The sequence below is a fragment of the Nyctereutes procyonoides genome, unplaced genomic scaffold (genome assembly GCF_905146905.1).
Source record: "Nyctereutes procyonoides isolate TBG_1078 unplaced genomic scaffold, NYPRO_anot_genome, whole genome shotgun sequence".
Classification (NCBI taxonomy): domain Eukaryota; kingdom Metazoa; phylum Chordata; class Mammalia; order Carnivora; family Canidae; genus Nyctereutes; species Nyctereutes procyonoides.
This window is the reverse complement of record NW_026575040.1, coordinates 25,404,716-25,426,632: the sequence shown is the minus strand read 5'-3', so window position 1 is coordinate 25,426,632 and position 21,917 is coordinate 25,404,716. Positions and strand designations below refer to the sequence as shown.

The window sequence follows — 21,917 nt, the reverse complement described above, 5'->3', positions numbered from 1 at the left end:
ATTTTTTGAGGACCCTCCATACTGTTTTCAGTAGTGACTGCGCAAATTTACATTCCCACAGTGTACAAGGATTTCATTTTCTCTACATCTTTGCTAACATGTTATTTTTTGTCGTTTTGCTAATAGCCATTTTAACAGGTGTCAGATGGTGTATATCTTATTTCAATTTGCATTTCCCTGATGATTAATGATGTTGAACATCTTTTTACATTAGCCATCTATGTGTCTTCTTTGGAAAAATGTCTATTGAGATCCTCTGCTCACTTTTTAATTGGACTGCTGGGTTTTTTGCTATTCAGCTGTATGAGTTCTTTATCTATTCTGGGTATTAACCCCTTATCAGATAGATGATTCGCAAGTATTTTCTCCCATTCAGTAGGTTGCCTGTCATTTTGTTGATTCTCTCTGCTGTGCAGAAGATTTCTGGTTTGATGTAATCCCATTCATTTATATTTGCCTTTAAAAAAAAAACGAACACCCCTCCCCCATCTCTTTGCATTATAGCTGCTATTGGAAGTTTTTAAGCTGTAGTGATTAAGCTGTAGTGATAAAACAAGTCTACTCAAATTAATATAATCAACTTGAATGTGACCTATCAACTATACACTGATAAAAATCATATTCTGGGCACTTGAAGTCAGGGCACATGGTTTGGAAAAAACCTTTCTATTCTACAGTTACTTCAAGTTTGAAATAAGTCCCTTCCAGTCTCCTATCTCATGAAAAAAAAAATCTATTCCTCTTCCTATATTCTCATTCTTAGTTAATAACACCATCATCTTTGTAGTCTCAAAGCAGAAGAAAACTTATAGTAATCCTTGACACTATCTTTCTCCCTTTCTTTACTGCACTGAAATTGTAATTATACCATGCCACTTCTAGCTCAAAAATATCTGAGGACAAGATCCAAACACCTTAGCTTCGCATAGCCAAAGCCCTCCATGACCTGATGTTCTCCTATCTTTCCCAACTCATTCATTACAACCCCTGGCCATGCATTCTATGCTTGGGGTCACTCAGCATTCTTCTCAGGCTCCCAGAAATCATAACTTTTCTATTTATAATTCCTTGCTTTGCATACGCTGTTCTTTCCATATAAGATGTTTTGCTCCTTTAACCTCAGACTCCCATTCATTCTTGAAAATCATCCTTAAATGTTAATTCCTTTCTGAAGTCTTTCCTGACTTTCCACTAACCTGAATTCCCACAGCACTTTTTGCACATAAAGTTCAAAAGCATTTGTTTTGCTATGCTGCCGCTTCCACCCTCCTTATCCTCACGGCTTGCTGATCTATGTCCCTATGGTTGGCCTATATTAAGTGCTGAAGGCAGAAAAGCCTATTAAATGAAAAATGCCACATAACATTTAATTATGCCCTTACCAAAACTTTAAAAGGGCATATTTTTTTTTATTCTAGATGTACATTTATATTTCCTTCCAATAGCTTTTTTCCTTCTTTCAAAATTCACTTGGGGTCTTAGAAAAAGTTCCACCTCTCCCTTGTCAATGAGTCAAAGAACAGGAAAAAGGAAGGTCAGGATACTAGGCCAGGCTGATCTCTCCGGAATCAACCCCAGGCCTTCACCTACATGGGTCCTTGGGGAAGGAAAGGGAGATATGATTTTAAAGGCAGAGGCAAAGGACTCTGCTATTAGCCATCAAGAGACTTGTCACGATAATCAAAAAGCCTCCCAAGTCACATATCCACTGGGGAGGGAGGGTCTAGGCTCCCACCTTAAAGTAAAAGATGAAGCTTGATCAACAGGTGATGAGCACACAAACACATGCATAAAACATGGAGAAACAGAAGAGTATGAAAGTGCCATCTTTTTCTAGGGGACAGGAGAAATCTGATTGGGAGGGGGATGAGGACAGTCTAAATCCAGAACAGAATCTCTAGAAATCCACTTTTGATGAAAGGGACCAGAAAGCAAGTTAAAGGCAGAACCAAAGATCTCAACAAATCTAGAAATGATACTGATCCAAAACTACCCTGCTTCTGAATTGTTAATTATTTAATAGAACTTTTCTTCACTTATTAATCCTTCCTATGCTTTCCTGTTTTGTTTACTGGGTCTTTGAGAAATTGTCTTTTAAACTTCAAATCACTAGAAGATTTGTCAGAGGATGTGATGTATGAGTTTCTCCTTTTAGTCCGTACACACAGGGAAGCTGTCCATCTTTAGTTATAGACAGAAGAAGCTAATGAGTTCAAGAAACTACAAATCTATTATAGATAGAACAAGCACATGAGTTCAAGAAACTACAGAAGAAACTAGTGGCAGGAAATTTAGGATGGATGGCCTACACAGTGAGGTTGTCTTCCCCTCATAAGTGATTACTGAAAGCCTACTACATTGTCCTATTAAGAACTTATTCAACAGAGAGAGAATACAATCACACTGGCTAAGAATGAAGATTCTAGTGTCAGACTTAGCAGCTGTGTGGTACTGACAAGTTATTTACCTCTCTTCATCTTAGCCTCCTCATCTATAAACTGCAGTACAGCATTTCTATTAAAAAAAATTTTTTTTAAGATTTATTTTAGAGTAGAGAGAGAGAAATAGAAAGTAGGGGTGGAAAGGGCAAGAGGGAGAGGGAGAGACAGAATCTCAAGTCTGAGCACCCGTGGCTTGATCTAAGGACCCTAAGATCATGACCTGAGCCGAAATCAAGAGTCGGACACTTCATCAACTGAGCCACCCAGGTGCCCCTGCAGTACAGTACTTCTTATCTCATTGTGTTGCTCAACAATTGAATGTATTAATAAACATGAAATGCCTAGAAAAGTGCCTCGCACAAAAAATTCAGTGAGATATTATTATACATAAAGTGCCCACTGTGTACTAAGTTCCTATCTCAAAGAACTTAGAACCTAGTTGTTGGGGCCAGGCGGGAAGGGAAACTCCTCAAGATGGCGGATACCCCAAAATGGCTGAAGTTCCTGTCACTACCTCCACTTGGGACACCAATGGACCAATGACCTGCTGACAGGTTGACGCAGACCCTTAGACCTCTCCTTTGGACTTCCCCAACCGGACCCAATGCCCTTCAAACCCCAGAGGAGGAAGTCACCTTTGACTGACCGAATTGCAATCCTTCCTTTGCATAGTGAGGGTCACTCTGACTGGTTGGATTGCAATCCTTCCTTTGCATATGAGCCAACCAATAGGAAACCGTTCTGCCTTACAACGTTATGTAAACCCCCTGCCACCTTGTCTTGGCGCGACTTCCCCGACTCACTCTTTCCCTCCGTGAGTCGTGGAACCTCGCCTGAGGGTGCCTGCAATAAAATCTGTTCTTGGACCCTCGCTTGCCTTGGCGGTCTCATTTCCATTTAGTTACTAAAAAATCTAACACTAGTTGGGATTTAAGGTCAAAACAATCAGTATGATAGAACTGAGACTCAGCATAGGTGGAAGGAAAACATACGCAAAGAAAAGAAGGGATATACAAAAGACAGTAAGACTGGACTATCATAGGAGGTTTTCTATCCGCCAATGATTAGCATTTTTTCCCAGCTTTTTCTTTAAGCTATGGGAAAAAAAGCATTTTAGAAATCCTGCATCAGGATGACATGGAAGATGCTGCTTGTTGTCTACCCAACAGTCAGTTCCCATTTTCTTCCTGGATAACAGAACCTCCAAACTTGGAATGATCTTCAGCCCAGTCCTGGAGGAGGAATTAAAATGTTCTTAAGACTACCATGGTTATCCCTCCTTTGCCAAATATTCCCTAGCCCATCTCCCTTGCAGCTAAAAGTAGTCACAAGATCACTTCTGGCCAAATCAAACAAAAGGAGAAGTCTTCTGAAAATTGTCTCCTGTGGTGATAAAAGGAACTCACCATCTGAACCTCCTACTTTCGACTACTAATGCCCAGAACCACAGCAGCAGCAACTTATGCACATGAGATGATAAGCACAAGAATAAAAAGCCACAGACTGCAAATGGAAGAACAGAAAGAAAGAGCTACGGACTTTGAGGATATCATAAAATAATTAAATATCCTGATTTCTTAGGCCACAATAGTGGTTTTATTTTTGTTGCTGAATGGTTCCAATACAGACAGAGTAACTTCATGCTTTCTTCTCAATGTTATTTGTGATTCCTTCCACTCAGTTTGTTGGTGTCCTCATAAATCAGTTCATCAGGTTCAGAATCTTTAAGATTCTAAAATCTAAATCCCTCCTTAGGATTTAACCATTAGCTATGCCAGATTTAAAAACAAAACAACCATAGGCCTAGGCCCAAAATGGTGTTACTCAGACTGAGTTCCCAAACTGGAGCTTAATAATTCCCAATCCAATTGCAGTTTCAACCTCCCCTAGAAATGTGGCCTTAACTAGTCATTGAGGAAATGTTTCTTTTCATCAGCACCAATGAGTCTGTCACCTGGGTCCTTTCCATTCTCCAAAGAAAGATGAGGTAATCTGCATAAGACCCCTTGCTTCTTCCCCTAGCAAAACAGTCTCCTCTGAAACAATCTTTTTCTTTTCCTAATCACTTTCTTCCCCTGCCACCCCTATAAAAACCTTCTGCAATTCTTTACAGTGCCTCTCTACTTCCTAGACAGTGGCTGCCCAATTCATGAATCCTTTAATAAAACTAACTAGATCTTCAAATACACTTGGTTGAATTTTGTTTAACAGCTCATAGAATTTTAGCTTTGAGTGGAACCTTATAGATGACCTAAATGAACCTCTCCTCATTTCACTAAAGAGAAGTCTGAGGCCTAAAAATTAATCAACTATTTCTCAGTCCCCCACGCAGAGTGTGAACAAGCCAAGGCTTCAATCTTTGAACACTTGGAACACTTTAAATTTGGTGCTTTTTGAAAACATCTCCTAAGTCTTTGAAAGGTTCTTTTCATAACTTTTCTTTTCATGTTCCCAAATGAAGATCATGGGCATTTGCTCAAACCCAAGCTTTATGAATTACCTTGAAGTTTGCTTTTGAGATCTGCATATCAATATATAGAGAGAACTGATCTCATTTACAAAGTTGGCACTTTATCTTATTTTCAACTAGTGCCACTGCAGCCAAAAAAACATGTCTGCCTCTAAGCCAGTAACAGTTATCCCTGATCTGCAGTTTCCTAAAGTCCCATAATAACTTGTTCATTGTCTCTGACCTAGAGCTTTGTCAGAAGCATTCCAAAGGTTAACTACAACCAGACAGGGAGACCAGGAAAGGAAGTGGGAGAAAAAAAGGAAAAACATGATGACTCATTTTTTTTTACATGTAAATTTTAGGTGGCAACACTATTTGATAAACTCCCAGATAGATTTTAAAAAGAAAAAAAAAGAAAGAAGAACCTGGAGCCAAGTTGAAGGAGGTAGCTATCCTATTTTTAAAAAGAAAAAACGGGGAAATGAACCAGAAATTAGATCATGAAAAGTGGAGAACTTAAGGAGTTCAAAGTGTTGTAGAAACAAGGCAAGATGTCTCTGCCTCTCTCTCTCTATGTCTATCATAAATAAATGAGTAAATCTTTAAAAAAAGGGGGGGGGGCGTGGATCCCTGGGTGGCTCAGCGGTTTAGTGCCTGCCTTTGGCCCAGGGCGTGATCCTGGAGTCCCGGGATCGAGTCCCGCATCGGGCTCCAAGCATGGAGCCTGCTTCTCCCTCCTCCTGTGTCTCTGCCTCTCTCTCTATGTCTATCATAAATAAATGAGTAAATCTTTAAAAAAAAAAAAAAAAAAGAAAGAAACAGGCAAGGAAACTCCTAAGATGTGGAGTGCAGTAAGTAATGTTATTTTAAACATTACACATGTTAAAAAGAAAACCACAGACACAGAAAGGCATTACTGAGGCCAACTCACGTTCAAACCAGAGCTTAGGATCTGATCTGCAGTTTCAATCTCCCACAGATATATAAATCTGAAGAGTTTTCTGGTCAGCACCAATGAGGTAACCTGTTACAAGGGTCCTTTCTACCCCCAACAGGAGGATAAGACAATCCACTAATAAGACCCCGTTAATCTGTCTCCCTAAAGGAAGGTGACCTGGCCAGGAACAGTCCTTTCTTTTCTTTTGCTAATAATTTCCTTACCATACCCTCTTCTCAATACAAACCTTCCATTTTGTGCAATTCTTCAGAGCTCTCCCCTACTTGGTAGATGGGATGCTGCCCAAAGCATAAATCATCTAAGAAACCCAATTAGATCTACAAATTTACTCAGGTGAATTTTTGTTCCTTAACACATACAGATTCTGGGTTTTTAGTCTGTTTCTTCTTGATTACCATCAAATTTAACTTAAAGGTCATATGCCTAGATTTTATAAGCTTACATTCAATAATTTTCAGGTCTTTTGTTTACTCAGTAAATTAAAACTTCAACAATTCAGTATAAAGTATTAAAATGAAACTTATTAGAATTTACTTAGTTATAGGTCACATGGTACATCTTGCTTTTTAAATTCCGTTGGGGACTTTGGAAATGTGACTAAATTACACAGAGTCTCATAGCAAGTCTCAGCCCCAAATAGTCTCCTAATTTTTCAAGAACATGTTCTTTTTTCTTTCTTTTTTTTTTTTAAGATTTTATTTATTTATGATAGATACAGAGAGAAAGAGAGGCAGAGACACAGGGAGAGGGAGAGGCAGCCTCCATGCCAGGAGCCTGACACGGGACTCGATCCCGGGGCTCCAGGATCATGCCCTGGGCCAAAGGCAGGAGCTAAACCACTAAGCCATGCAGGGATCCCCTCAAGAACATGTTTAATGCAATTTTTCAAACCAAAACTCCAACCAAAATGTGAATCAATGAGATAAAAGCAAAAAGTGGCATGAAAAATCATTTTCAAAATTATTTTAATCACTTAAATGATTTCAACATTTAAATCATATGAAATGATATATAACAACTTACCATATTCCTTTTCATTTACTTCAGAGATGGGTTCAGAAATGACACTGCAGAAAGAAATGGCACTTGCCGCAGAGGGGTTCCGAGAATGTCCCATGTGGTGTGGCACCTTTTTCACGTTCTTCAAGGCTTCCTCAGCCTGCTCTTGCTCCATTGCTGCAACCATATCCTTATATGCTTTTCTGGCTTCCTCAGTGAGCTCCACTAACTTATTAAACAGGCTCTAAAAAGAGATTTTGATTAGTTCATTATTTTGTTATACTTTTTATTCCTATAATTAATAATAAATCTCTTCTACTGTTTGAGGATCACACACACTTTCTTTTTTTTTTAAATTTTTTTTTTAATTTATTTATGATAGTCACAGAGAGAGAGAGAGAAAGGCAGAGACACAGGCAGAGGGAGAAGCAGGCTCCACGCACCGGGAGCCCGACGTGGGACTCGATCCCGGGTCTCCAGGATCGCTCCCTGGGCCAAAGGCAGGCGCCAAACCGCTGCACCACCCAGGGATCCCTCACACACACTTTCAATCAGCAGAATATCCAAATGGTATGCACACTGCAGAACTTTATAACATATTCTGCAACTTACAGATATTGTTTACGTAATTCTCACAAGTCTGAGGAAATTTCTTGATTCAATACTAGTCACTAACTGTGATATACTAAAAGTTCTTGCAAAGCTTATCAATTTAACAACTGCACCCTTTAGTATCTGGCACTACAGCGAGTACAAAGACCACTGGAATACCATTCTGCTCTTAAGAGAACTTCCATGTGGCTGAAAGATAGGAGACACCAATGATTCAAGGTACCTTATCTTAAATACCTTGAGATGTATAAAACGTTTTGGCTTTTGGAAGAAACCTCAAATCTAACTGCTGAGCATCACTGAAGAATTTCCAAAGTAGTTATCACCTCTGATAATAGGCCTTGAAAAATAGGCCTATACAATTTTGAGGGGTGGAGATATTGCATTCTTAGCCAAGCATGCAAAACAATAAATATAGGTACAGACTTAAGGAAGTACAAGGCTTGTCTGGGGAGCAGTGAACAATCTTATATGGATTAGAATATAAGGGAATGAATGTATGCAATGTGATGTCAAAGGATCTAGAAGAAGATGGCAGGCCCCACAAGAATTAAAAGTTCCCTGTTGTAAAAAAAAAAGTTCCCTGAATGTGTGCTTATTGGAAGAGCTTGAAGAAGATCAAAAGAAGTCAGTGATGGTGTGGCTAGCTGAGACCTTGATGATGGAAAATATGACACTTACAAGAAAAACAAGACAAAGATATTTGGACAAATGCAAATTATAAAAATATAATAAAGAGCCTAAAGTAGAATGTGGAGCTAAATAATCAGAAGTTCCTCCATCAGTGAAACAAGAATGAACATGAATGGAATTAATAATTCTAGCAAAATTGTGGATGATGGACCATATACATATTAATAAAATGGCAAAATTCATATAGCACTGAAGTTGAACTTCAACAATTCTGACATCTAAAAAACTCCAAAGAAAACTGAAGTTTCCACAACCACTAGAAAATCCAACTGAATAACTTTTTTGTAATTTTTACATCATAATTAAATAACCTTCTACTCCTGTTCAATGTCTTATCAGATGGTAAACATGACCTGAACATTTCTAAGAAAATGTTAATATTATATATTAAATTATGCTTTCAGACAATGGGAGGAAAAGTATAGTACAATTTTCCTCCTCCTACCAAGTCACTGTCATTTAAGTATAAACTGTAACTGGATGAAGGAATGGCAAAAAACATCATTTTTTGCTATGGAATTTTATGTCTCTGAAAATTAAACTTAAAAAGGAAAAATGTAAGTAGCATGCCTTACCCAGCTTCAGTTTAAATTGTTTCAAGTAGTAGGTACAATGAATGTTGTTGCCAACTGCATGGTCATATCAAATCATATCAAAATATACTCAGGATTTACTTATTTTTAAAAAGAAGAAAATAACAGATTCTGGTAAAAACAGTTTATGTGTTACATGTAACAGACTTCCTAAATATTTGTTTGCAATGTTTAACAATCTATGCATTTAACTGAAGCCAACAACAACAAAAAAAAAATAGGCATATGGATGTGTGATACTAACATTCATTTTAGAATATAAATAAAACAGAAATAATTGGGAATAAAATAAGAAAGAAGAGAGAAAAAGAAAATTTAAGAGAAAAGCTATCAGGGAATATAAACCTTGAATGTCAGGGTAAGGGAAGTTTAGTTTAATTCAAAGGTTAGTTTTAGCAGATGGTAAAAATAACTTAGGTGTACTACCACATTATTGCAAATGGGTACACTTGATAATATACCACTAATTCCTTTACCCCCATTTTAAGAGTATATTTTGGTTTAAAAAATAACTTACCTATCTCAAAATAGTAGAAGAATAGGAAAACAACGTACAAACAAAACTGGCAAGCATTTTTAAAAAAACATACAAATACCCTAGTATATAAAATCCAGTGAGAGGTCAATACAATTAAAAACAAACATGTCCACTTTTCCTGACCTCAATCTCATCCTATTCCATAAATAGTGAACAAAAAAAGAGTACATTTTTATTAGGTGTCTTTATATATGACCCTTTTTTCCCACAGAGGTACTTATCACCCAAATTCTCACATGCAGTTTAACATAGCAAGCAAGTATACATATACCACAAATTTTATTAAACATTTATTACCTGCTGAGAGTCAATTAATGTGAAAGGTGTCAGGGTCACAAAGACAAGAGCCCTGCCCTTAAGGAATTCATAGTTAAAGGAAAAGAAACACACAAACTACAGCAAGGCAGTATGACACCTATAACCGAGAAAAGCATAGGCTATCGTGGGAGCAGAAATACTGAGTACATACTCGTAGAGTAGGTGGGTAGATAATTTCATGGGTAGTGGGAGAGAAACTGAATGGACAGGGAAATGGTGGTATGTAAACATGGTGACTAGATATGAAAGGACACACACTTAAATATATAAGAACAGTATGGCTGGGAAGAGGGAAAATGGTCCATGAATGGTGTTATAAAATACTTCAGAATCAACTTCATAAGTCTTAAGATGTTATCAGTTAATAAGCATTACTGGAGATAAATAACTTATTCTAATTATTAATTACCAGCCTATTATTATTATTATTATTATTATTACTTATTATCAGCTCCTATGAGCAACGCTTTGTATTAGCAGACTAGAAGAGGAAGATAAAGGTATCATGAGTGCAGAAGTATTCTGACAATTGGTTAGGAATTTCACTTTCATAAAAAATCCTCTCTAAATAAAGCATCCTCTTCTCTCTTGACTCCAAGTAGCACAAAATACAGCTAATATATACATTGAAGAAAATTATTTTAGATCATATGATATCGAATATCTTTACCCAGCAGTTAAATACATTATCATATATTACAAAACTGAACCCAGAAGAAAAAAAGCGCTATGGGAAAAACAGGAGCTAAAATCTTTACAGCCAAAATGCTGTAGGATTAACTTGTGTAAATGCTTTTAACAATAAAAAAAAGGGGGATCCCTGGGTGGCGCAGCGGTTTAGCGCCTGCCTTTGGCCCGGGGCGCGATCCTGGAGACCCGGGATCGAATCCCACATCGGGCTCCCAGTGCATGGAGCCTGCTTCTCCATCTGCCTATGTCTCTGCCTCTCTCTCTCTCTCTGTGTGTGTGTGACTATCATAAATAAATAAAAATTAAAAAAAAAAAAAACAATAAAAAAAAGGAAATGTAATACTCAAGAATTTTCCACTCATTCTTGGGAGAGTCCTCTCACTTCTTTAAATGCTTAAACATAATGCTGGCATGTGTCAATAGAAAATGTATGGGGGGGGGGCGGGGAAAAGAGAGAATGAGGGAGTGTATCCTCTTAAGTCTTACCTCAGCACCAAAGTAGTTGAAGATTCCCACTACGCTAACAGGAACCAGCTTGTTCACACAGCGTCCTAGAGCTTTTCTTCCAAGGGCAAACACAAAAGGAATTTCTTGTTCCCGTGCCATGGCTATAACATTATAAAGAGCCTCATCCAGGCCACCTGAGAAAGTCAACACATGCTGAGGTCTTAATTTACTTATTTCCTAAATGGAGGTATTTTAGCACCCAACAGCTAAAGCATAAATCACAGCAGCAAAGGATTCTATGAATGCTTGTGATACTTCCGCTATTGTATCTATTTTCCTATTGGAATTTAATGACATATAGATGTATGCAGGTATTTCCTTTCTTCCCAATAAATTTTAAAATTCTCCAATGCCAGGGGCACCTGAGTTGCTCAGTGGTTGAGCATCTGCCTTTGGCTCAGGTTGTGATCCAGAGTCCTAGGACTGAGTCTCACAGCGGGCTCCCTGCAGGGAGCCTGCTTCTCCCTCTCTCTGCCTATGTCTCTGCTTCTGTGTCTCTCATGAATAAATAAATAAATAAATCTTTAAAAAAATTCTTCAATGCCAATTTTTGTCTCTTCACAGGGAACAGTGGGAACCAAATTTCAATACATTTATTCAAAAAGAAATTAAAATTTTTAATAGTGGTGGTCTTTATCTACTCTCAGCTCAAGTGGCAATAAGACAGATATATATTACTCTTTTTATTGGTATTTCTCCCCTATGGGGAATATGCCTACTACTGCTACCTCTCCATCTGTCTACTCCATTTACTCAGTGTAGCTCATAAAAAGAGACAAATCAGGGTGCATGACACAGTAAAAAATACTGTGTGCAGGTTTACACAAGAGCCTCTGCATGTAACTGCTCATTTCTGAAACAAATCACCATAAGGAGGAGCAGAGAACTTTTCTCTAATTCTATTTAAGAGAAAAGGGCCATCAAAGGAAGGTAATATAAAAATTTTTTAAGGAGAAATATATTTGCAGAAATAAAGGAATGTACTCTCACAAGTCCTCACTCTGATTACAACAGAGAGGACACTTGGTTGGCCCAATTTAAATCCTTCACTAGTGTTCATAGATTAGGATTTCTTTATAGGCCAGTCTCAATTTTATTACTTAACTTAGGGTAATGAAAAGATTTCACTTTCTTCATGTTCAATGACATTATGCTTTATACCTAAACTCTGCAAAGACAGACATATGGCCTTCACTTTAAAATTCATCATATATCCTATAATTATACTAAATAAATATTAAAACACTTCAGAAGTAAAATGTGCATACCTTTCGACTGGATTTTTTCACAGTTTGGAGAAATTATAACACACTTGATTTTATTTAACTTCATATGTTTAGTAACCTCCCTTAGGCCCATAACCAGACGTCTCCTTGCTTTTGCTCTTACAGGATCTTTTTGGTAGATGCGTTCCTGAAAACTGACAAGCTCTTGAAGAAGAAGAGTCACACATTCATCAATCTCCTTACAAAGAACCTGATTACAATACCTGTACAGGAAACCAAAGACAGGTAAGTTCATCCTAATTTACATTTCTGTAATTATAAAGTTATGTTAGGGAAAAAAATATCTAATATAAGAGTTTTCACTGAAAAATCAACTCTTTAAAATCTCTTATATCCTTCAGCAAATTAGAAAAAGAGAAGAGGGGACGCCTGGGTGGCTCAGTGTCTGAGCGTCTGTCTGGCCCAGGGCGTGATCCTGGAGTCCCGGGATGGAGTCCTACATCAGGCTCCCTGCATGAAGCCTGCTTCTCCGAGAACTCTGCCAGTGTCTCTGCCTCTCTCTCTCTCTCTCTCTCTGTTATCTCTCATGAATAAATAAATAAAATCTTAAAAAAAAAAAAAAAGAAAAAGAGAAGAGTTTTTCTGAATTATGACAGATTGGCTTTTATGGGAAGGTTGGATTACCCTCAGATAAGTACTATCCAAACTTCCAATTATTAAATTATTAAGGATATAAATCAGATGTTAGCCTGTTATTTGATAAAAAGAGATGACATAATGTTTCCGGTAAGAAGATATAAAGTTATTTCACTCCAGTAAATATCAATGAAGCTTCTACTCAGAAAGAAATTTAATTTCCTAGAAGCTAACTGAATGCCCTCAATATCAACCAAGTCATCCTCCACACTCACAATCTCTGGGAATTGGCTTCCTTGACCATAAAAATAAGGAGTTAGGTAAGATGGCCTCAATGGCTCCTCTAACTGAAAGTCTATGGCTTTGGAGGATGAACTCAGTAATTAAATTGATGCCAAAATCAAAGAAGCTTTGAGGTAAAAGTCACATGCCCTTATAACAAACAAAGGAACTGAATGAGCCTCTTTATGAGATCATGTATGGTTATAATGCGAGAAACAGAGAGGCAGTGAATGAGGCCACTATAGCACTTAATTTCAGGGATAAGGAAGTCATCCAAGTTTATTTACTCCCTATTTATTTTATTTTTCAAGTTCTCATCCTTAACCTCTATTATAAGCAGGTACTTAATAGGGAGAATTGGTGTAATTTCTAATCTAAGACTAATCAGGCAAGTAAATTTCCATTTCTGAATTATGTAATAGAAAAATCTAGGCCGACCCTCTTTTAGTAGGAAAAAAAATGTTTTGGAAATTTTTTTCTTTATGTGAAAGATAAGTAGTGTTTAATGAGATGCCTCGGTGGCTCAGTGGTTGAGTGTCTGCCTCTGGCTCAGGTTGTGATCCTGGGGTCCTGGGATCCAGTCCTGCATCAGGGTCCCCACAGAGAGCCTGCTTCTCCCTCTGCCTATGTCTCTGTGTTTCTCATGAATTAAAAACAAAACTAAAAATAAAAAGATAAGTAGTGTTTAAATAATAAGTATAACACTACTTGAGAAGAGAAGATTCAGACTGAGGAAAAATTAACTATCAAAGGTGCAAAATTAAAGAATGCACTTAAAAAATAGAACATCAAAAATGCAGTTTTCTTTATTCTTTCTTCCAAATTACTTCATACACATGTAACATTTTACTCCCCAAGTGTTTCCTTTGTTCCACATCTGTTATTTGACATTTAATTAACTTCCCAAATCCAGACAAAAAGTATTGGCTCAAAAACAATAGTACAAAGAAGAGGAACAGGATAGAAGGATCAAGATGGCAGAAGAGGAAGATCCCAAGCTCATCTCATCCCACAGACACACCAAAATTACATCATACAGAACAACTCACTGAGAATGACCTGACAAATAGCAAAAACATCTCTTCTACAACTCAAGATAGAAAAAGCCACACCAGACAAGTAGGAGAGGCAGAAAAGGGGTCCAGACAGAACCCACATCCCCTGCTCAAGTGACTCCCAAACAGGAGGGATATCACAAATGCAGAGGCCATTCTTCCTAAGGAGCAAAGATTCAAGCCCTATATCAAGCATGCACACCCTGGGGACCTGCATCAGGAAGATGAGGCCTCATAATCTCTGGTTTTGTAAATCAATGGGGCTTGACTCTAGGAGACCTAGAGGTCTAAAGGAAATGGAGAACAGTAGAGTCTTAGAAGGCACAGGCACAAACTCACTGGCTGTGAGACCTAGCAGAGGGGCAGCATTTAGAAAAGCACCTGGGTCACATATGAAGATTTGCTAATTTTAGGGCATGTGCAGGAGGGGCAAGGATCTATGGGAACTTTTTCCTGGAATAGAAGCATTGGTGGGAGTCATTTCTGACACTCTTCTTCTACCTTGCTGACACCGCTTGCTCTCCCTCAGCATTACCCCACAGACCCATCCTACCTAAGAATTCTGGCCCCAGTAGGCACCCCTCTCAAAGTGGCTCCCACACCACTGCACCTGGCAGGTAGCCTCAGCCAGATCCCATGCCTCCTACCCTCCAATACAGCTCCCAGTCCGCCAGAGTTGGTGGGCAGCCCAGGCAGGTTCAAGACCCCCCTCTAAAACGACTCCCATGCCACCACACTCAACAAGTGACCTTGCCTGGGAATGGCATCTCTGCAAAGAAGCTACTGCCCTGCTGTGCAGTAGGCAGCCTCAAACTTGCACCTCCCAAAGCAGTTATACCCTCAACCACCAAAACATCCTCAACCATTACAGCAGGGCCTTTCAGCCAGCTGCAACTGAGGCCATACCCACCTACCACTGTGAACCCAGCAGTCACAGCCCAGCCATAACAGAAAGACACATGCAGTCCACATAGGGGGATACTCCTGAAGTGCCTGGTTCTGGGAACCAGGGGACACTGTGCTTCAAAGCCCCACAGGATACCTTCTATATTATATTAGGTCACTCCATCAAGACTCTGACACATAGCTAATCTACCTAATACATAAAAACAGAGTCAGGTAAAATGAGAAGATAGAGAAATATGTTTCAAACAAAGAACAAGACAAAACCTTAGAAAAGAACGAAATGGGATCCCTGGGTGGCGCAGCGGTTTGGCGCCTGCCTTTGGCCCAGGGCGCGATCCTGGGGACCCAGGATCGAATCCCATGTCGGGCTCCCAGTGCATGGAGCCTGCTTCTCCCTCTGCCTATGTCTCTGCCTCTCTCTCTCTCTCACTGTGTGCCTATCATAAATAAAAAAATAAAAAAAAAAGAACGAAATGAACTAGAGATAAGTAAACTACCTAATAGAGTTCAAAATAACGGTCATCAAGATGTTCACTAAACTCATGCAGAGTGGATGAACACAGTGAGAACTTCAACAAACAGATACAAAATATCTAAAAAGAACTTATCAGAGTAGAAGATAAAATACACTAGAGGAATCAAAAGTCCATTAGATGATGCAGAAGAATGATCAGTGATCTGAAAGACAGGGTATTGACAATCACCCAAGTTGAACAGCAAGAAGACAAAACAATTTTAAAAAAATGAGGATAGTTTTAGACATCTCTGAGATAACATTAAGTAAACTAACATTTATATTATAGGAATCCTTTAAGGTGAAAGAGAGAGAAAGGAATAGAAAGCTTATTTGAGGAAATCATAGAAAACTTCCCTAACCTAGGAAAGAAAACAGATATCCAAATCCAGGAAGCACAGAGAGCCAAAAATGAGACTAACCCAAAGAGATCTACACTAAGACATGTAATAACTAAGATGTCAAAAATTAAAGGAGATAAGTTTAGAAGCAGCAAGAGAAAAGCAACGAATTATGTACAAGAAAACATACATAAAATCATCAGCTGATTTTTCAATAGAAACTGCAAGCAGAACAAAATGGCACCATATACCCAAAGTGCTGAAAGGAAAAAACCTACAACCAAGAAATTTACTTGGCAAGATCATTACTCAGAATTGAAGAAGAGAAGAAGAGCTTAAAAACAAATGTTAAAAGAGGTAATCAACTCTACACTGGCCTTGTAAGAAATGTTAAAGGGACTTCTTTCTTTCTTTATTTTTTAATAAATTAATTTTTATTGGTGTTCAGTTTACCAACATACAGAATAACACCCAGTGCTCATCCCATCAAGTAAAGGGACTTCTTTAAATGAAAGAGAAAAAGCCATAACCAGAAGAAAATTGTAAAAGAAAAAAAAAATCTCACTGGTAAAAACAAACATATTGCAAAGGTAGTAGATCAATCACTTATAAAGTCAGTATGAAGGTTAAAAACAAAAATTGTAAAATCAATGATATCTACAATATTTTGTTAAAGTATACAAAGATAAAGATGTAAAGTATGATGTCAAAACATAAAACTGCAGAATGGCGAAAAATGTAATGCTTTTAGAATGTGTTTGAACTTAAGAAATCATCAACTTAAATAAATTTACATACACAGGATATTATATTTGAACTTCATGACAAACAAAACAAAAACCTGTAATACACAGGAAATAAAAAAGAATCCAAACATAACACTAAAGAAAGTCATCAAATCACAAGGGAAAATATCAAGAAAAAAAAGAGAGGGAGAACTTACCAAAACAAAAAACAAAAAATGGCAGTAAGTACATACCTACCAATAATTACTTTAAATGTAAATGAAAAAACTACTACAATCAAAGACACAGGGTAGTTGAATGGATAAAAAAGCAAGGCCCATTTATATGATTGCTTATAAAAGACTTAATTCAGGAGCACCTGAGTGGTTCAGTTAGTTAAGCATCTGACTCTTGATTTTGGCTCAGGTCATGATCTCAGAATTGTGAGACTGAGAACCTGTGTCAGGCTCTGTTAGGCATGGATCTAGCCTCTCCCTCTCCCTCAGCTTCTCCCAACCACACCCCCGCTGCTCATGCTCACGCTCTCACTCTCTTTCAAAAAGAAAAAGACTCAATTCAGATCTAACACACATACAGACTAGAAGTGAAGAAATGGAAAATGATAGCATGCACACAGAAATGAAAAGAAAGCTAGGATAGCAATATTACATTAGACAAAATGGACTTTAAAACAAAGACTATACAAGAGACAAAGAAGGACATTAAATAATGATAAAGGGATCAATCTAATAAGAGGGTATAACAATTGTAAATATCTATGTACCAACATAGGAGCACCTAAATATATAAAGCAAATATTTATAGACATAAAGGCAGAAATAGTAACACAATAATAGAGAACTTTAACATCTCATCTATATCAATAGATCATTTAGAGAAAATCATCAGTAAGGAAGCAGTGGCCTTAAACTAGACCAGATAGACATAATACATATATAAAGAACACTCCATCCAAAACAGCAGAAAACACATTCTTTTCAAGTGCACATGGAACCTTCTCCAGGGTGAATCATATGTTAGGCCACAAAACAAGTCTCAATACTTTAAGGAGACTGAAATCATATCAAGCATCTTTTCAACTATAATGGGATGAAACTAGAAATCAAGTAGAAGAGGGGAAAAAGCTGGAAAAAAACCACAAACACGAGAAGGCCAAATGACATGCAAATAACCAATGGATCAAAGAAATCAAAGAGGAAATTAAAAAATATCTTGAGACAAATGAAAATGGAAACACAACTCCCAAAATCTGTGGGACAGAACAAAAACAGCTCTAAGAAGGAAGTTTATAGTGATACAGACCTACTCTAATAAACCAGAAAAATCTCCAAAAAACAATTCTAATCTTACACATAAAAGAACTAAAAAAGAACAAACAAGGCCCAAAGTGAGCAGAAGGAAGTAAATAATAAAGATCAGAGAGGAACTAAATAAAATAGAGACTGAAAAGGAAATAATAGAAAAGACCAATGAAATCAAGAACCAGTACTCTGAAAAAATGAGTAATATTTGTATGGACCTAGACTGTATTATGCTAAGTGAAGTAGGTCAGAGAAAAACTACCATATAATTTCACTTATATGTGAAATCTAAAAAACAAAACAAGTGAACAATTAAAAAAACAAAGGAAGAGAACCATAAATACTGAGAAGGGTGGGAAGAAAGGCACAATGGGTGAAGAAGAAGGGAGATATCTGCTTTCAGTAATGGAATAAGTCATGGGGATAAAAGGTACAACATAGGAAATATAGTCAATGGTACTGTAATAGCATTGTATAATGACAGATGGTAGGTACACTTATGGTGAGCATAACATACAGACTTGTCAAATCATTATGTTATACACCTGAAACTAATGTAATATTGTATGTCAACTATATTCAATTTAAAAAAAAAAAAGGACAATAATGATAAACTTTTAGCCAGACTCATCAAGAAAAGAAAGGGGGGCCCAAATAAACAAACCCAGAAATAGATGTTGTTACAACTGACAACAGAGATATAAAGAACCAAAAAAGACTACTATGAAAAATTATACATCAATAAATTGGGCAACTGAGAAGAAATGGTTAAATTCTAGAAGTACACAATCTTCCCAAACTAATCATTAAGAAATAGAAAATCTGAACACTATTTATTAGTAATGAAATAGAATTAAAAAAAATTTTAAAAAAATCAGAACAAAAGTCCAGGACCAGACAGCTTCACAGATGAATCCATCAAACATTTAATACCTATTCTTTTCAAACTATTCCAAAAAATAAAAAAAAAAAGAGCAAGGAACACTTCCAAATTCATTCTATGAGACTCTGATACTAAAACTAGACAAAAACATCACAAAAAAAAAGAAAGTTACAGGCCAATATTCCTCATGAACATAGATGCAAAAATCTTCAACAAAATATTAGCAAATCAAATTCAATAATACATTAAAAGAATCACAGGGGCACCTGGGTAGCTCAGTGGTTGAGCATCTGCCTCTGGCTCAGATCGTCATCCCAGGATCCTGGGATCGAGTCCCACATGTTTCTCCCTCTGCCTATGTCTCTGCCTCTTTCTCTGTCTCTCTCATGAATAAATAAATAAAATATTTTAAAAAAATAAAAGAATCACAGCATGATCAAATGGCATTTATTCTTATTCCAGGGATGCAGAGATAATTCAACATCTACAAATCAATCATCATACAACATTAACAAAATGAAGGATAAAAATCATATGACCTTTTCAACAGATGCAGAAAAACATTTAACAAAATTCAACATCCATTTATAAAACTTCTCAACAGTGAATACACAGGGAACATACTTCAGCATAATAAAGGCCATATACAACAAACTCACAGTTATACCATACTCAACAGTGAAAAGCTGAAAGCTTTTCCTCTAAGATGAGGAATAAGACAAAGATGCTCTGTCTTGCCAGTTTTATTCAACATGGTACTAGAAGTCTTAGCCACAGCAATCAGAGAAGAAAAAGAAATAAAAGGCATCCAAGTTGGTAAAGAAGTGATATTATCACTATTTGCAGATGAAATGATACTGTCCATAGAAAACACTAAAGACCACACCAGAAAACAACTAGAACTAATAAATAAATTCAGTAAAGCTACAGGATACAAAAGTAATATACAAAAATCTCTTGCACCTCTATACCATAATTACAAACTAGCAGAAAGAGAAATTATGAAAACAATCCCATTTACAACTGCATCAAAAAGAATAAAATACCTAGGAATAAATTTAACCATGGAGGTATAAAAACTGTACACTGAAAACTATTAAGACACTGATGAAAGAAACTAAAGATAACATAAATTGAAAGATATAGTGTGCTCATGGAAGAATTAATATTGTTCAATGTCCACACTATGCAAAGCAATTTACAGATTTAAAGCAATCCCTATCAAAATAGCATTTTTCTCAAAACTAGAACAAGGAATCCTAAAAATTGTAGGGAATCACAAAAGACCAAATAGCCAAAGCAATCTTGAGAGAGAACAAACCTGGAGGTACCAGATTTAAAACTATACTGCAAAGCTATAGTAATAAAAAAAGGGTGCTACCAGCACAGAAACAGAAAGATTAATAGAACAGACTAAAAAGCTCAGAAATAAATCCACACTTACACGGTCAATCTATGACAAAAAAATACAAGGATATAAAATAGGGAAAAGACCATCTCTTCAATAAACAGTGCTGTGAAAATTGGACAGCTATTTACAAAAGAGTAAAACTGGAACCGCTTTCTTATACCATATACAAAAATAATCTCAAAATGGATTAAAGACCAGGACGCCTGGGTGGCTCAGCGGTTGGGCACCTGCCTTTGGCTCAGGTCGTGATCCCGGAATCCGGGATCAAGTCCCATATGGGGCTCCTGTGAGGATCCTGCTTCTCCCTCTGCCTATGTTTCTGCCTCCCTCCCTCTCTATGTCTCTCATGAATAAATAAATAAATCTTTTTAAAAAATGGATTAAAGACCTAAATATAAGACCTGAAACCAGGAAACTCCTACAGGAAAACTTCATCAGTAAATTCTTGGACATTAGTCTTAGCAATATATATATATTTTGGATCTGTATCCTCAGGCAAGGGCAACAAAAGTAAAAATAAAAAAAATTTTTTTGATGAAACTTCATCAAACTAAAAAGCTTTTACACAACAAAGGAAACCATCAATAAATGAAAAAGACAACCTACTGAGTGGGAGAAGATACCTGCAGATGATATGTTAGCTAAGAGGTTAATATCCAAAAAGAGATTAATACCCAGAGTACATATAAGGACTCCTATAACTCAACACCAAAAGAGCCCCAAATAATCTGATTAGAAAATGGGCAGAGGACCTGAACAGACATTCCAAAGACGACCTACAGATGGCCAACAGACACATGAAAAGATGTTCAATATCACTTATCTTCAGGGAAATATAAACCAAAACCACTATCAAAGATATCACCTCACACCTGTCAGGATTGCTAGAATCAAGATGACAGAAAGCAAGTACTGGCGAGGACATGGAGAAAAGGGAACCTTCATGTACTACTGGCAGGAATGTAAACTGGTGTAGCCACTACAAAAAACAGTACGTAGGTACCTCAAAAAATTGAAAACAGAACTACCATATAATCTAGCAACTCCATTTCCTGGTATTCATCTAAAGAAAACAAAAACATAGATCCAAAAAGATACAGGCCCACTATGTTCACTGCATCATTTTTTATAATAAACCAAGATAGGGAAGCAACCTAAATGTCCATAAATAAATGAATGAAGAAAGAAGATGGGGGTATGGCTTTGTATGGAATATTATATACTATGTCTGCATATTACTCAGCTATAAAAAAAGAATCAAATCTTGTCAAATGCAACAACATGGATGGACCCAGAGGGTGTTATGCTAAGTGAAATAAATCAGAGAAAAATAAATATCCTATGATATTGTGGAATCTAAAAAACAAAACAAATGCGCAAAACAGAAACAGACTCATAAACACAGAAAACAAAATGGTGGTTGCCAGATGGGAAGGGAGTAGAGATAATAGGCAAAACAGGTGAAGGGCATTAAGAAGTACAAATTTCCAGTTATAAAATAAGTCAAAAATATTATAATAACTGTATGGTGACATATAGTAACTAAAACTTATTGTGGTAATCATTTCATAATGTGTATGAATGTCAAATCACTATATAGTACCCCTAAAACTAATATAATAATGTGTACCACTACACTTCAATTAAAAAAAAAGGAACAAAAAAAAAAAAAAAAGGAACAGAACAAACCAATATGGTTTGGATTCATACCGATTTTACTTTCACCCTGGGATTCTTTCGTATGTCATTTTTAAATGTTTAAATCTGCACAAACGTTAAAAATCCTAAAATCCTTCATAGCATTAACTGTTAGAG

General features: G+C 36.9%; 1 protein-coding gene across 1 annotated transcript in view; it reads right to left on the bottom strand.

The window, feature by feature from the left end:
- The window catches only part of SECISBP2L (SECIS binding protein 2 like), a 62,440-nt gene that overhangs the window by 5,568 nt on the left and 34,955 nt on the right, over nucleotides 1-21,917 (bottom strand). Inside the window, exons 15-17 of the mRNA XM_055319949.1 lie at nucleotides 12,070-12,290; nucleotides 10,781-10,935; nucleotides 6,875-7,094 (exon numbers count right to left, since the gene is read on the bottom strand). Of these exons, the coding sequence (XP_055175924.1) occupies nucleotides 6,875-7,094; nucleotides 10,781-10,935; nucleotides 12,070-12,290 (596 nt within the window). The remainder of the gene's footprint in view (nucleotides 1-6,874; nucleotides 7,095-10,780; nucleotides 10,936-12,069; nucleotides 12,291-21,917) is intronic.